The sequence below is a fragment of the Lineus longissimus genome, chromosome 12, assembly GCF_910592395.1.
Source record: "Lineus longissimus chromosome 12, tnLinLong1.2, whole genome shotgun sequence".
NCBI classification, from domain to species: domain Eukaryota; kingdom Metazoa; phylum Nemertea; class Pilidiophora; order Heteronemertea; family Lineidae; genus Lineus; species Lineus longissimus.
The window spans coordinates 4919489-4935991 of NC_088319.1; the positions used below are offsets into that span (position 1 = coordinate 4919489).

At 40.1% G+C, this 16503-nt stretch overlaps 1 protein-coding gene across 2 annotated transcripts; it reads left to right on the top strand.

Annotated features, from left to right (window-relative positions):
- The first annotated feature begins 529 nt into the window (after nt 1–529).
- On the top strand, nt 530–15983 carry LOC135497341 (sushi, von Willebrand factor type A, EGF and pentraxin domain-containing protein 1-like). Of its 2 annotated transcripts, XM_064787161.1 has the most exons (12): nt 530–601; nt 1441–1519; nt 2846–3028; nt 3619–3795; nt 4927–5100; nt 7210–7482; nt 8826–8998; nt 10080–10131; nt 11143–11373; nt 11671–11828; nt 12138–12192; nt 13723–15983. In XM_064787161.1, the coding sequence occupies exons 1-12, from the start codon at nt 566–568 to the stop codon at nt 13941–13943; spliced, it is 1812 nt and encodes a 603-aa protein (XP_064643231.1). In that variant the 5' UTR covers nt 530–565; the 3' UTR covers nt 13944–15983. The 2 variants fall into 2 exon arrangements, with proteins under 2 accessions (XP_064643231.1, XP_064643232.1); XM_064787162.1 differs by lacking the exons at nt 530–601; nt 1441–1519 and having other exon boundaries at nt 2856–3028; nt 3619–3680.
- The last annotated feature ends 520 nt before the right edge of the window (nt 15984–16503 follow it).

The window sequence follows — 16503 nt, forward strand, 5'->3', positions numbered from 1 at the left end:
CGACAGGTGTCGCTGCAGTTAGTACCTCTCCTGTTTTTTGTAAATGTCGGAGGCTAGAAAGTGTGTATCACGCATGCCCGTAGAGACATCAATTACAGGAATCGAACGCGCCTTCTGACGCCGTGCTAAGGAACAACATATTGCCGTGTTTCTTGCGCTTCCATCTATTAGAAAACCCCGTGTCAAACCCATGTTTTTAAATTAACCCCATCGAGCTGATGGGGCTAATAGACACGGGGTTTTCACATACGGGTCTATTATTTTAAGCACTGCCAGGTGGAAGTGCAACTAAAAATACAAACGGAAGCTTACTGGTATTTTCACCCATTTGGAACTTGATTACCATGCAGAAGCACTTTATATATTTCTATTTTTAGTTCATCCGATTGCAAACATTTCATTTCAATTAAGGTTTCGTTTTACGTCCACTTTCGAAAATGTACAAATAAAGAAACTCGATTTCGGGAGTGACCAGATAAATAACGTTATCAATATATTTTTCATATTACCAGAGCTTCCTCTAAAACGATCACTTGATGCTGTTAAATTCACGTTGAAAGAGGGGATGTCGCGCTTCTTTGCCATAATATTTCTTTGTCAGGTTGGTATTACGAATCTCATCAATTGAGGATGTATTGTCCATCCAATTTTAACATTGTTTCGTTTGCTACAAATTTATGATTTGCCAACTGATCGTATTCCAAGGAAACTATCTAATATGGTCGCAATATCCAGTGATAGATCTCAGGGGCTGATACAGAGGGAGGGTGTTCGAGGGTCTTAATGGCAGCGGTGACCATTATTGAAAAAAGGTATTCTGGGGATAATGTGCCTAAATAACAATACTTATCAACATGAGATCCTTTTAACTTTTTATGGCTTATTTTCTTCTTAATCATGAGATACTACGGACCTGTTTCTGTCTTTCCATTGCTTCTGTTTCAATTTGTGGCATTGTTGACTCTTAATCTATATTTTGTCACCTACATTGTACATGTTTCACTTGAAATTAAAGTCCGAGCCCACCAGAATAATTTATTACTGCTTTCTGTCAAGAATACTTTGCTTCTAACCGTGCAGTAGTTTGTTGTTGTCCGCGTGGCCTGAAATCGCATCTCAGAGCATCAATGTCTCAAATTTTCCGAAGGAACCCCAATTTTTGGTGCGCCGCGGCGCAAATGTTTCGGCTGGATTTGCCCTTAGGTCTTACGTATTTTAAGCCCATATAAGATAGATGACGTTTTGACCCCGCGATTTTGAATCCTATTTGTTTATGTTTGATTCGTTGCCAAAAAAGGACAGTCGGTATGTTTCTTATCGAGTTGAACATTCATCCGTTTTCGCCACATCGGCAACACTTTTGTCGCCTTTTTGGAACGAAATATAGGTACAACTATAGGAATTACATACCAGGTTTTATTTCAATTTCCTCTCCGATAGGCGTGGCTATCACTCGCAGAGGATCTTGGCGACTTGGAGGACTTCAGCAGTGACGATGTGGCAAATTTACCCGCAGAAAGTGAGTACAAGTTTGCGTGATCAACATGCACGTACGCTCAGTTTTGATTATACTTCGTATTCAATATTCTTCTTCTTCTCCTTCTCCTTTTTCTCCTTCGCTTCCTGTTTCTTTTGATCGTTTTTCTTCTTCTTCCTTATTTCTTTACATCAGCTGATGATTAAAAAACAGAAAATCGACTACGATTGAATTCCCAAAAAAACAGGATAATGATTGTACAGCGTGTGTTCGTAAGCTATAAAGAAGGGAAACAGCTTCAAGGGATAAAGATTGTTGTAGAACCTATATATGGAAACCCTTCTGTTTAAGACACCCAGTGGATCATTAACTGAAATTATAAAATTTTCGTTGACTTTTCATTGTCAAAAGTTTTATCTAGCTATTTGCGGAACCGAGTGTGAAATGATGGGTCTCCAGAAAACCAAAGCCTGCTTAGTTATATACGTACATTCCTTCCAGAAAGTAAATGTCCACAGGTTTTTTTAATATCACAGAGATAGAATAAGATAATTGAATGCGGTTTTCAGCAGAGAATGGTATATCTAGCTGGTTATGCATTTGTTGTATTCGGACCCAACTGATCCAATCCTGTCTATTCATTATGTAACAGGCAATTTAAAAAATGTCCAAAAAGTAACTTTTTTGTTTTATTTTATTTTCGTTCTTTTTTACAATGTTTGGGTGAACTATGATGCAACAAGGGTTTTTTTGCTTTCATTACTGGAAAATTCCGGCTAAATTCTTTCATTTTAAAGATTAGTTTTAGCTCGCTACAGGTGATTGTTTTTTTCAGACTGCTGGTGACCTTTGAGAACACCCCTCATAGTCAGCAATGCAGTCAGTCAGGGTCTTTATGGCCAACCCAGCTCATACGTGAAGGATTGGGGGTCTTTATCAAAGGTTATGGAAGAGATTAAAAAAATGATATAAAACTCCTTAGCAAAAATGTGCATTTGTCGAGACAATCGAACACACTCTATGGAATTGCAAGTGCCAAAAAATGATGGTCATAAAGCAGTTCATGGGCTCATTTTAATTTTTGAAAAGGCACATGAAATAAAAAAGTGATTTTTGGACCTTTTTTGAAATGTTTGCTACATAATGAAGGGATGAAATTAGGTGCATCCAAATACATCAGATATATGACCAACTAAATATACCATATACTTTCCTGAAAACCGCGTTTAAATATCTAATCTTATCTCTGTGATATTAAAAATAACCTGTGAACATTTACTTTCTGAAAGGACTGTACCTATACCCAATTTTACTCCTCCTGAGAATGTATTCTTTTGTGTATTTTCTCTTTTAATGTTAATTTTGTAGAAGAACTTGGCGACTGTCCACCTCCCCCGACCCTGCCCAACACGAAGCGGAGTTCAAGCGATAAAACAATAACTTCAGTCATAACTTATCGATGTATAGATGGAATGGCGATAGTATCTGGAGACGAGAAACGTGTATGCCGAGTCAGTCTCAAGTGGAGCGGAAAAGACCTTGTCTGCAAACGCAAGTTTTTTTTTCTCCTTTCGTCTTGTCATTACGCCTTTTAAGTGAACTTGAAATCGAAAATAACATCATCCGGTATGCAGTCCGATCAGGGTTCCTTTATCGCATACTTTAATTCAGTGCCGGGAATTCGACACCTACATTATGAATGTGGAAAAGTAGAGAACGTTTTTATATGTTTTTTGTGCTTCTAACGCTTGGACATGCATTATACTGATCTTGTTGACAGGAATTGATTTTACAACATCAAACAACCTCCCAATCCATTTAGAAAGGGCAACTTGGCGTGATTAAGGCGGCCAGAAAGATAATACCCCTGTGCGTGCCGCCCCATTAGCATCACATTTAATTGATCGCAAATAAAAGTTTTTTGCTTATGGTGCCAGGCGGTTTTTGACAAAGCTTGCGATTTTCGGGTATGCCTATAATGGTTACATTCCGTGCTAGTGCATTGTTTGATGCAGTTTGATGATTTTCAATCATTCTGTTTGGAGGAATCACGGTTCAGCTATAGAAGCCATTTCCATATAAAAAAATCGGCTTAATCCATGTCCGACTTGTTCCGTTAATTGCTGGTGTATCTTTTACAGCAATACCATGCCTACCTTTACACGACATACCCCACACAACTCGCAACAACCGAAAGACTGCGGTAGGAACTGTAACAAATTTCAGATGTAATGAGCACTTCTCACGGGTATCAGGAGACACTAGGAGAGTATGCACGAAGGGATCAGTTTGGTCAGGATCGGATCTAGTATGCAAATGTAATAAGCAGAAAATTACGATTTGCTTTCACGACTACAAACATGTATTTTTTTAATTACCGCGCGCGGGTTAGGTCATCAGATAGTGTTGCTTAGTACGTCGATATTGTAGTCAGTATACCTTGTTCCAAAAGTCATTAGACAAAATTTAATCCACACCGATACCAATCTCCGGCAGAAAAATGCTTAATGTTTTACCGCTAGATGCACTGCACTGTTGAAGTCGATGTGAACAAATTACGAGTTATGATATCGATCATATCTGTCGGATTTTTGCATGTCTTTTTTATCAGTAAGCAGAATTACTGCGGTTAAAGTCCGGATGAATATCAAGTGGTAAATGTAAGTGCTTTCAATTAAGGAATTCATAACTGGAGGTGTAAGTTGTCTCACTTAACACAGGCAGGTTGGAGCTAAAATTTAGGTCAAAGCCGAAACTTACTGAGGTTTAGGGTGAAATGAAACCTTCTTAAAACTTCTTATACAACTGACTGCAAAATTGAACGCGAGTTCCTTTGTAATCATAACTTCGTAATTCATAGTCGTGAGATTTGCGGAAACTCGGTAATGTCGTCCGACCGCGAAATTCATCTGAAATTTTTTTAGATGCAGTTTTTTTTCTCGGTTGATTTCAACCTTTTCGTCTGGAGACAGAGCAATATCGTTTTTTTCACTTTCATAAATGAATGGTCTTGTTCTATATTGCGTACATTCAAGCATTGTAGTCCTTTGGTAGCGAACCTGGGAACGAAAAAAAACGAGGTTGCTGACGTAACCGACGGTCACCACCTGGTTGCGATTCAAAACCGCTGCCGCTGGAACGAGGGGCAATGCATGGAAAATGTTGGAAAACATGACTGCATTGCAACCAATGTACTGTAGTTGAATAAAGATTAAAAATATTTGGACCAAACTAGGACCAAGTACCTTTCGATGACTTGCATACTGACCAGTTAGATATAGCAAATTTGGGCATTTTTATTTTTGGTTTAAAAGTGTACAAAATACATGGAAGCACAAATTAACAGTATCCGGATTTCACTAACTTTTATAAATTTGTATAAAGTTATTTACCCTTAAGGTAAAGGACGTTTTACTGTCACGGTACTCTAAAATATCATGACATTTCAGCCACCAATTGTCCACCCCTTCAACCATTAAACGCCAATCAGAACTCGACGGAGGTCTATCAGGGAAGTGTGGTCAAGCTAGACTGTGCGAAAGGATTCAGGAGAATCGCTGGTGACACTCTTCTGGTCTGTGAAGCCAACCAAACATGGTCTGGAAAGGCTCTTATTTGTCAGGGTAGGTAATGATTAGTTTCAAAAGGCTTTATAGAACTGCTGATTATGCGTGATGTTTGGGTATTTCCGATAGCAGAATTGTGGTTAATTTCGGTTGTAAGCCAACTTACAATTGGGACATATATACCGAAGATAATAACCGAAGGAAATCAATGAAACTTTCCTTTATACTTTGAATAAATAGTGAGGTTAAGATTGAATGGTAACGATAAACAGCAATATCTTTCTGTCTTTCTGTCAGGCCTTTGCCAAACCTGTTCATTGGAGGCATTGGGCATGTATAGCTAAATTCCTTCAATAAATCTTAACCTCGCTTATATATGCATTCATCACTTTTAATATCTCTCATCAACACACTTTCTCATTCGGGAATAAATCTTGTGAATTCACACAACAACATCATTCGGCAACCTTTGGGTATCCTCTGCTTCCATCGATCTGAATTCACCAAATTGCGGATATCGTAGCGTTTGCCACCAAACGCGGTATACCTCTAGTCTCAAATTGTTTTCAAAAAAATTCTTACAAAGCTAAGATCTGTGTACCCAGTTTTGGAAAATTGTTGCGGCGAATTTTTGCAGATCTTAATTGACCTCAGTTATACATTTATTGCAAAATCCCCCCGCCCCGCAATGGAAATCCTGGTAACGTCTATGGTTTCCTTCGTAAAATGTTCAGGATTCCCCCGATAGGTACGCTCTTTTCCAGCATATATTTTCATACATCACTATCATTTGATAACTTCTGGCTTGGTTTATTGCCTATTCAAACACGTCGTCAAAAGACGGTTGAGGTGGCACTACACAGTGCGGAGGACGGTGTCAAGGGCAGCGTCAAATAGGCCCCTGGCAACCGACACGAGGTAGTCTTTCAGTTTCTGCTGAGGCCTAATCATACATCACAGGCACCATGATCAATGCATTTCTGCGTAAAAATGAATCCAGGGAAGACAGCATTTTCGTTGCATTTAATTCATAAGTGCACCGATAGGTGACGCCATCTTTGACACCACTTGGATCCTGAAAATGGTAAATAATTGACCAAGAAATGGCTTGATGTGTGCTATCTTCAGACGGGCCTCAATCGGTTCAAAATGAATGATTTGGGAATGCCATAACCACCGGCAGATAGCCAAATGCATCTAGTTTCTTTATTCGATGTGAAAACATGGGGTCATCTCGGCTATTTTTTCGCTATATGGCATAGAATTTGGACGAGCATAATTGACACTCGCACAACTACGCCCACCTCGCGTGGCAGATGGAAGGTATGTTACATATTGAGGCCAAACTGGGGATTGAAACCCGCTTCAAATGGCACAGATGCTAGGCTCATAAAATCGCCAAAGATCCCTCTGCACATGGAAACCAGGGCGTGAAAGTAAATAGTATTTGGAACAGGATGGACCCATTCATGAACATGGAAATGGCCTGCGTCTTTAGAAATACATTTCTCTGGGGGGACAAAACGGACCCCGGCCCCACTGTGTAGTGCCTCCAGGGACGGCCAGTTTCTTACGATTGACAATTCAAAGCCTCTGTCATGTCTGTACAGGGACTGAGCAGTCATCGCCGAACGACAGTAGTTGATCGGCGAGGACATTTATATGTAAAGTACATTTTGCAAATGATTTTCTCGGTTCGACGGTTAATCAGCCTCAAGTAGCATATTTAAGTTGATCTTACGCACCCGTATTATTTAATGAATAGCGTTTAAAACGTATTTGTGCACATTTGATGCTACTGTTTCATTAAGATGGTCGAAATGACCTCGTTGATCAATTGGTCCGGAGTCTCTCGTAGTAAATCTCGAGATTTTCAGAATCGGTTTTTCTCGAGCGCGTTATCGAGTGCTATCTGTAGGAGATATTCCCTTTTCCACACCAACTGAATCAGTGGCGGACGCGAAAGACTTGTTAGAATGCCGACCGGCACTGATTTCTGGGTGTATCTTATTGGAGGCTTTGGTGACATCATGTCATAGCTAATGGTATCGGCCTCGTACAACCAGTAGGAAGACGACTCATAACGAATGGACTGATCGCCAGTTTCTACTATCGTGGCTGCTAACGATGTTTAAAACAGTACTCTATTTTGTATTGAAATTTCAGGAAGGGCTTGTCCAGAAGTTCCAGCAGAATTATTCACAAATGTAAAGCCAAAATTACAATTTACAAATAATGGGACAGCCGCATCCAAACTAGGTTTTTCTGACAAGAGATTACAACGAGTTGGCCTTTGGAGAATGCCTGGTCTTTGGAGAATGGCGGGCACATCAGTGATCAGTTTTAAATGCAGGAATGGACGTTATCCTACTGGTGGCAATACTGAAATCACTTGCAGATACGATGGGACTTGGTCAGGAAGACCATTGACTTGTAATCGTAAGTGTTTGGAACACGAACAATTTAGATTCAATTGCAATTACACTTATACTGCATTTTTGCTTTCGTACTAATCTCCAGAGCTAAATGCAGTACACGCAAGTCTAAAATACATATTCACTGTGGGGAATCGGACAGTGTCAGCAAATCACTGTCCGCTATGGTTGCCGAAGCGGTTAGCAGAATAAATTGAAAGCACAGGCAGATTCGAACGCTAATATTTCCTGTTCTATGGCACTCGACGTGGATTGGCTGGTTGGTATTTCTAGATGATAGCTCAAACACATCTGTTGATAGGTTTATATTGATGAAGCTGTCCTAAATGCTAGTAATCAGTGTTTTTGTAGCCCTACGCCCAGCTATGGGTACAAACTGCGCTTATATCTACCATATCTGCCTAAGTTGTGATTATCATTGCACGTGCCGTGTTGTGTAGCATGTACACCAGAATTGGAAGATGTGATAATAAGCACTTGGCTCTAAGTGTTTCATAACGTGACTTAAAATGCAGTTATAGCTGGCATACTGTCCGCTATGGTTACATGTTGACACAGTCATGACAGTCTGCTACGTTTATGGTGTAACAATAGTGGACAGGCACGGAGGTGGACAGACGTAACCATAGCGGACAGCATGCCGCATATTTTTGCATTTAAGTCACTTTATAGAACACTTTGAGCCAAGCACTTGTAATCACATCTTCCTATTCTGGTTAAAGCCCGTTCAATAATCTCCACAACTGAGGCAATTATGGTAAACAAGCGCAAATTGTGCCATTAATTTGACATGGAGCTAAAAAACACTGATTTATCTACTTATTCAGGACAGCTTCATCAATAGAAACCTATTACATGTGTGTTTATAAGCTACCGTCTAGAAATAACAAGTAGCAAATCCACGTCGAGTACCATATAACAGGAAATATTCGTGGTTGAATCTGCCTGTACTTTCAATTTATTTGCTGTCGTCTGCCAGCCGCTTCGGTAACCATAGCGGACAGTGATTCGTTGACACTGTCCGAATCCCCACACTGATATTGAGTTGGGGTGAAAGTGATAAGGAATGACGCGAGGAAGCAATCGAATCGAACCCAAAATTACATGTAAGGTCGGATACAAGTAAGACGCAGATTGTATAACTGCTTCGGACCTATACTGGATAAGTAACTTGGCCTCCAAGCAACATGCGTCTCGGGGATAACGCGGTTTTCGGCGATACGTGCCAAGCGCTGTAGTCGGGCTATGAACGAAAGTTGTATGTCCCATATTAACAGAGGACTAAACTAGCGTCAATTCGGGTCACTGACATACATGTACTAGTATTTCTTTCAAATTTCTTTCTAGCCGCCAATCTCGCCTTAAAGAGGCTTGCCTTCCAGATCCACACCCATACATACGGAGGTGAAGCAGCGTTGGCGGTTGATGGTAATACAAGCCCTTTGTGGACACGAAGGAGTTGTACACATACCAATATGAATAGACACGAGACTCACCCGTGGTTGGCGGTAGATTTGATGGTAATGTTTTAAGGCTTTCTAGCGCAATTTAAAATTTTGATTGAAATACCGAGAATACTGTGTGGGATTCAAAATCTGAACCTTCAACAAACCGAAAATTCTTCACACCGTCCGTCACTACCTGGAACTCCTGATATTGTTGTAAGGGCATTATGGCCGTTGATATAATTGGCAATAATTCCAAGATGTCACCTGAGGTAAATATCCGAATATTCCTTTAAATAATAAAGATCATCTCTGAAAATAAACTTACTGAGGGTCAGCAAATAAAAGCAAATTAACGGATTTTTCTCAGACTGCCAAATAGTGCCAATGTGGTCTATTCGTCCGTTGAATCAGGAATACCTCAAAACACATCCCCCCCCCGTGTCATTTGGCGGGAGAACGCATGCTGAGCCACGCTCTGTGTCACTACACGCCCCAGCAGCAACAAGAAACTATTCGACCAAACGCATTTTGGATGATAGGAGGTGAATTGCTCTACTTCACCAAAGCTGTTCTGCATAATAAACTAACTCGATTGGTAGATAGCACGGCCAATTCAAAGGAACACACTGTTTTAATACGAACAACGTTAGGGATGGACACTTTTGGCCGATTTTGAAACTGTGGAGTGAGAACAAACCAATCGCCCACTGAGAATAGATTATGTGACGTCATCAGTTTACGTGGTCACGTGCGTTCTACAGGAGTCACCTGCATCCTGGTCGTAAAAATTATTGACGAAAACAAAATCCTGGCGTGTTTTGCGGTACTGACAAAAAAATATTAGAAACTTGAAAATGAATTGTTCTGAAGAAAAAAATTATACGGATTGTCATCTTTTACCTGTTGTTGTCAAATGTGTGTCCTGAGAGAAATGTTTGTATGGTTTCGAAATTTGTAGCGGGATTCTGGCGTAAGATTTAGTCCTGATGTAAAAAATATTTCCTGAATAAATTCCGCCATACCCGATGGCCTTGTTTTGGCTTGAACTTTGTATTTACTGAGAGGTCTCAGGCCGCTGGAACGGGAGTATATAGCCCTACATTCGTGATAAAACGGAACAAAATGACATGTACGTCTTTTAATTCATTTTCAGGAAAAATATCTAATCGGATCAGTTTCTTTGACTAACAGAGGCGACTGCTGTGGTGAGATTTATACCCGATTAATTTTAAACTGACCTTATCCATATCATAGTCGATTGTCTTCAGTGGGCCTTAGTTGCATGTTCACCTCAACAGGTCTATAGTAGTCATCACGTGGGCGTATGTCTATGGGCGCTTTGTAATCACAGGGGTACGTTTCATTAGACAAAAGTCAACAAAGTTACCAGAATATACACAACATTTGAGAATCATGTAGAGGGGTTTCTTTATTATGATGCCAATATTTGTCAGAAAAACCAAAAAGGAAATTGTTAAATTCGGACATGTCCCTTTCGTAACATGAGTGTTGAATTCAAAAGTCACCTGTCAACCAGCTGTATCTTTATACCTAATTTTTTCGAACAAATCCATACACTGTGGCAATTATATAACATAAGTATAGATATATAAGATTTTTTAGGTCGAAATCTTTACAAAGTTTGCAGAAATTTGTAGAAAGATCAGATAGTGTCTACTCACCTCGTTTCTGCATTGTCTCTTCCGTGACAAATGTTTTCTGAATTTAAAAACAATCTGATTGAGATAGAGAATATTTCTTGTTACACTTTTGATACATCCTGAAAGGTAACACAGCTATGCCCAAAAGAAGCTACACGCTCCATTATTATTGGAGTATTCATCTTTTAAAACAGTCCAAATTTCCCTTCCGTGACTTCCATGGAATCACTCACATATAAAGCACGACGTACGTGTACATGCATCTTTACCTTCAATTTCATTCTCCAACGAAGAGGTTCCTATGCATTCCATTTGTGGTTTTCTATTTCTACACGGGCGGTGTGATCTCCCCGTAACGTACTTTATCCTTATTGTCTTAACGTTGTTCTTATACGAACAATGAAATTCGCATGAATGTAAATATTGTCCTCACATTAACGGTAGAAAATCATAATGTATGAACTGGTCGACGTAGGATCGAAGCCACTGAGATGATTGTAGTAGGGCCTATACTGTATCTTGATTTTCTGGCCTTTTTTTCCACATTTTATGTAGGGAATCGCCTTGCCAACTTTACAATTGCGGTAACCAATCAAAGACCAATCGAAGGGTATCCGTACCGACCCCAGCCATCGACTGTCTGCTGGTACTCCAAGGACCAACAGAAACAAGGTCTTACAAAGAATTACAAGTGTCAGGCACCTTTGATAGGCCGATATGTAGTCGTATCCATGCAAAACGGCCACGAAGTATTAACGTTATGTGAAGTACAGGTATTCAAAAAGAGTGAGTATTGCCTGTAGTACTTTCAGACTAGATTTACGACTCATTTTAACAATAATTAGGTACCAAAAAGATCTATATTACACTCTCTCCTAGAACTGCCGGTGATAGACACATTGTCAATAAGGGAGAGACAGAACGTATCAAAAAATGTGGAGAATATAGTCAAAGGCTATTGACATGACCATGTAACTGATAAAAGAGCTTAGTGAGCTCTTCCTGGTGTCAACATTTGAAGGCTGATATAAATGTTATACATTAATATCAAACAGTTAATAAATTATATTACTTTCGTTTCAGAGGGTCTAGCATGGTTGAAGCCAGCATCCCAGAGCTCTACCTTTCGGAGTTATACTGCCTCTCGAGCAACAGACGGCAATTCCAACCCCAATGCCGTGGCAGACACCTGTAGCTGTACGAAGGTGCAGGGCAACCCCTGGTGGGCGGTCGACCTCAAGGTAACATATCCCTCATTTGGCATATTTCCATATCATTTTCGTGAGATTATTAGGTTACAGCTTCGTACAAAGGATACTGAAACATGAGAAATTTAACAATCCTTGATATCACTCAAACAGGCAATCTCTTTGTTAAAATAATAGGTCACGATTTGGGTCGACCTCCCGGAAGTTCCCGAACGCTTCCGAGAATTGACGATTACGACACCAACATCTTACACCGACACAATTCATCAAGGCCACTCATTTTAATCTTATGAGAAGTGAATCGGCAACTTGCAATTGATATGCTTATTTCTCTCTCATTAGCTATCTACAAAGATAAATGAAGTCTTTATCAGTTATCCAACTGATCGCCTATTAGGTAAGAGAAGTTTTTTTGTAACGAAATAATGGGGTTTATGGTTTGCTGGGGTGCTTTCACTTTCACATCAACCTGCCCTCCACGTAGTTTACATCATTTTAAAAGAAGCACACGTGTACAATTGAGAATGACCTGATTTATAACTCACACAACGTAGTGAGTGTAATGGTTACGTGTATGTATAAAGTGTAAACAAAATTCATATATCCATCATGTCCATCGAATCTGAAAAAATTTGTGCAGACCCATGACAGTTCCGGTTCCGGTGCAGTTTGTTGCATTCCATACGGGCCGCGCTTGCCGATCCTGCTTTCACGACGCACCGCAACCACAGTGATTCCCATTGTTTCCTTCCTCGTAACGCAATTATTTCATGACGTCATGAGCCATTGACCATTCACGCAAGTAGATTTATTCACACCGGCGCCACTGTCCTGAAGTGCGGGTGTGGGACATCATGTATCTAAAAATCGTCTGCTAGAACATACAGGACAACAACGTCGGCGGAGACAGTTGTGACATTTCATTGCAGACGAAGTAAACGTCCTCTTCTTCTCGATTTGCGTACTCAAAAAAGTCAGTTTTAACACTACTGCACAAATATAGAGTGGTCATAATGTTCCATTTGGATAGAGATTTGACGGACTGATTTGGAAATTCATTCCAACCATGCAACTGTTTCAGAAATGAGAAAAAGCTCCTGGGTGTCATGACATGCATGGTGTGTCTTGCCTCTGCATTTTTGTACTCAGGCATGTCAGAGGGTTTTCAATTTTCATATCATTGAAGAAATAATTCAGTCCTATCTAATATGTAAAGAGCAATCTCTAGTGAACTCACACAACTGTTTGACATGGGGGAGCCCCCCAAACCCCCGTCCTTCTGACATATATAGCCAGTACATTGGGGGATGAGTTCCCCAAACCCCCTCCCCCGTTCTCTGAAAGTGAGAGGTTTTAGTCAGTACATTGGGGGGGGGGGGGGGGGAAGGCCCCCAACCCCCCCCCCCCATTGGACTCTAAAAATAGAATTCCTTGGAGACGCTGAACAATAAGGCCCCATAAAGAAATAGTCCCCGCCCCGGCAGCTGTCTCATATCTGCTGGAAGAAGCAGCTCTTTGTGGTGAAATAATAATTGAATGCATGTCATGACACCCAGGAGCTTTTTCTCATTTCTGAAACAGTTGCATGGTTGGAATGAATTTCCAAATCAGTCCGTCAAATCTCTATGCAATGAAAATTGAAATGTCACAACTGTCTCCACCGACGTTGTCCTGTATGTTCCAGCAGACGATTTTTAAATAAAAGATGGTTTTAGGAGTCACTTGCTATCCCTTGCGCGTTGGTGAATATTTGCGTCAATAACCGCCTATACATGTAACCTGATGTATATTTTTCGTGAAAGTCGGAAATATATCTACAGTTTATAATCATGTGATGGAGAGGAATTTGGCATCCCTGGATGACAAATGAACTTAACTTTCATGGATACACAAGATTTGCGTTCAAGATTCCAATTCTTTTCGACAGAAAACAAGATGTTCAACTTCACCATCTCTGTGACGAACAAGATGCCTGGCCCTTCTTTCGTCCCGACCTTGACTGAGGTTTGCCTTTTCCAAGCGGATCGCATGAACCCGGGAGAACTGAAGCAGTTCAAGTGTCAGAAAACGATGACTGGTCGCTATGTTGTTGTTTCGATGAAGGGAAGGAGTATGTTGTCACTATGTGACGTCACTGTGCTTGGTTAGAGTAACAGGCACCTCGGCACGAGATATCCAACATGCTGATAAAAAAACATGTACCGGAATATTCCTAACACCTTCGCTGCAAAACCCTACGTTTTTCAGATAGATCTCGCCAAAGGCACTTGTGATCACAAGTAGTAATGTTACACAACTCTGGGCAGCCGGTGTCATAGTTGACCAGCTTCAGTAAGTTGATACCGTGAAAGAGCATTGGTAAGCCCAACCCTAAGGAAAATCTAGTGTTGTGCAACACCACTATCCTCGGCTCTGGTTAATGTGATCTGGTCACATTCCTGAGGTTCAACTAACAACCTTTGGCCAGAACCATATGAAAAACACTATACCGCCACTTTTGCCACCATGCACATGTACATTTAAGTCTGAGCTACGCCAGCCCAAAGTTACGTGGCGAATGTACACATTACACATGTCATATATATTTTGAAACACAACTGGACAACTAAAACACCAACATCTTCTTCGCAGAGCTGCTTTAGAAGAAATGAGACAAAGCGATCGATGCTGAGGTCTTAAATGTTGGCAAAAAACTGTATGTCTACGCTAACATAAAGTCCTTTCCATTACAACTCTGCTATATGCATTTTCTGAAGCATGTGTCCACGTACTTTTGGGCCGTTGTACAATAACTACAGGGCCGATTACTTGAAAATGTAGATCTGATTTTGGGACCCAACACAATTTTCATGTCAGAGATATGCAAATTTGGTGAAACAAAATTCATTCGAGCCCTTTGACCATTTCGAAGGCTATCTTGACATCAGAGGCGCTGATTACGTTCCTTACAACGCCTCAAGTACAAGCAATTTGCCACAATCTTGAAAAACAGTAGGCCTATACCGCGGATATAGAAAAGGAAAGAATTTTTCGATTTGCAAAGAGGCCATAGCATCACCATTGATTGCTGTCCTACGCTGCACTTATAGTTCTCTATAAAATCACCCTAACACCAGAATGTGTCAGGCTTTATTTATAACGAACGTATTTTGTTATTTATTGATAAAATAAAACGTTTATGAGAAAAAGTGGCACTAAAGATTTCAAGAAAATTCGTCAAGTGGTACAGAACGAAAAATGTCAAAAATCATTGCCCTTCGTGAATGTACACAGACACCACTCAAACAATGACTTGTAACCATAGTTACTGAAATGTAAACATCGTATTTGGTCCAATCCTCGAAAATCCAGAGTCAGTCGTATTCTCTTCCCGTCGCACGCGTTAGGATGCTTGGGTCCTGAAATAAGATTAAAGAAAAAAAAAACATGGTAAACATCGGTCCTGTAGTTTTCAGTGAGGGGATTCAGACAGTGTCAGCAAGTCACTGTCCACTATGGTTATAACAGCGCTAGCAGACGACAATAACAAATATGAAAACTCCGACAGATTCAACAGCAAATGATTCCTGTTCTATTGCACTCGGCGCGGATTTGCTGGAAGGTATTTCTTGATGATAACTTAAGACATCTGTTCGTAGGTTTATATTGATGTACCTATTTTGAATAAGTAGAAATAAAGTAGACCTTTGCCTAATTCAAGGTACAAAATGCGCTTATTTCTCCCATATCTGCCTAAGTTGTGAAGATTATTACATGTGCTCTGTTGTGTAGCACATACACAAGAATAGGAAGATATGATAACAAGCACTTCACTCAAAGTGTTCTACAAAGTGTTGCAAAAATGCAATAAAAGAAGGCAGACTGTCCACTATAGCGGACATTCAAGGCAGTGCATGAAAGTAACCAGAGCGGACAGTCTGCCGTCTTATATTGCATTTAAAGTCACTTTATAGAACACTTTGAGTCAAATGCTTGTGATCAGATCTGCCTATTCTGGTGTACAGTCCTGATCATATTAATATCAACACCTTCTTCATTCAATATCTCCCAATCGAGTGCACCAAATCCAATACGGTTTTCAGGATATTATCAGGAAATCTTGTTTTCTATTTATTCATTATGGCAGCAATGCGAATGTACGAGTCTTTCATTATGTAATCAGCCAATTAAAAATCCCTAACAAAGAAACATTCTTGTTTCAAACTTTTTTCGAAATATTTTTCGCTAGAACGATAGTACTCGAAATTCTAAGGATATACTGACAAAAATCATCAAAATCATACGAATAAAAATGAAGATAGAGCCATTAATAACTTTTTGTTAAAGGGGAATTCGTGTCAAATTTCACCATATAATGTTTTAGCTGTTTTTGACAAATGACTACGTCACTTTCTCATAAATCGGTAAGGTTTTCGAATCGAAATGCACATTTTCTAGAAATTGATGGTTTTAATCCCGCCCGGACGGCTGGCTTCGATGCCGTTGAAATCGCGCCACGCTGACGACGTTTTCGTTGATGACGTCACAACATAAACATTTTCGCGGTCGCGGTGGTTTATATTCCCGCGAAAAAAAAATCTCATTCGTTTATTTACAACTGCCATTGACCATTGACATTCCATCTTGTCCTTTCACAATATATACACGATAAGAACTGAAGATTATTGAGAAGAAGAAGAAAAGGGTTGTCGGGTGGCGTTGGCGTTGT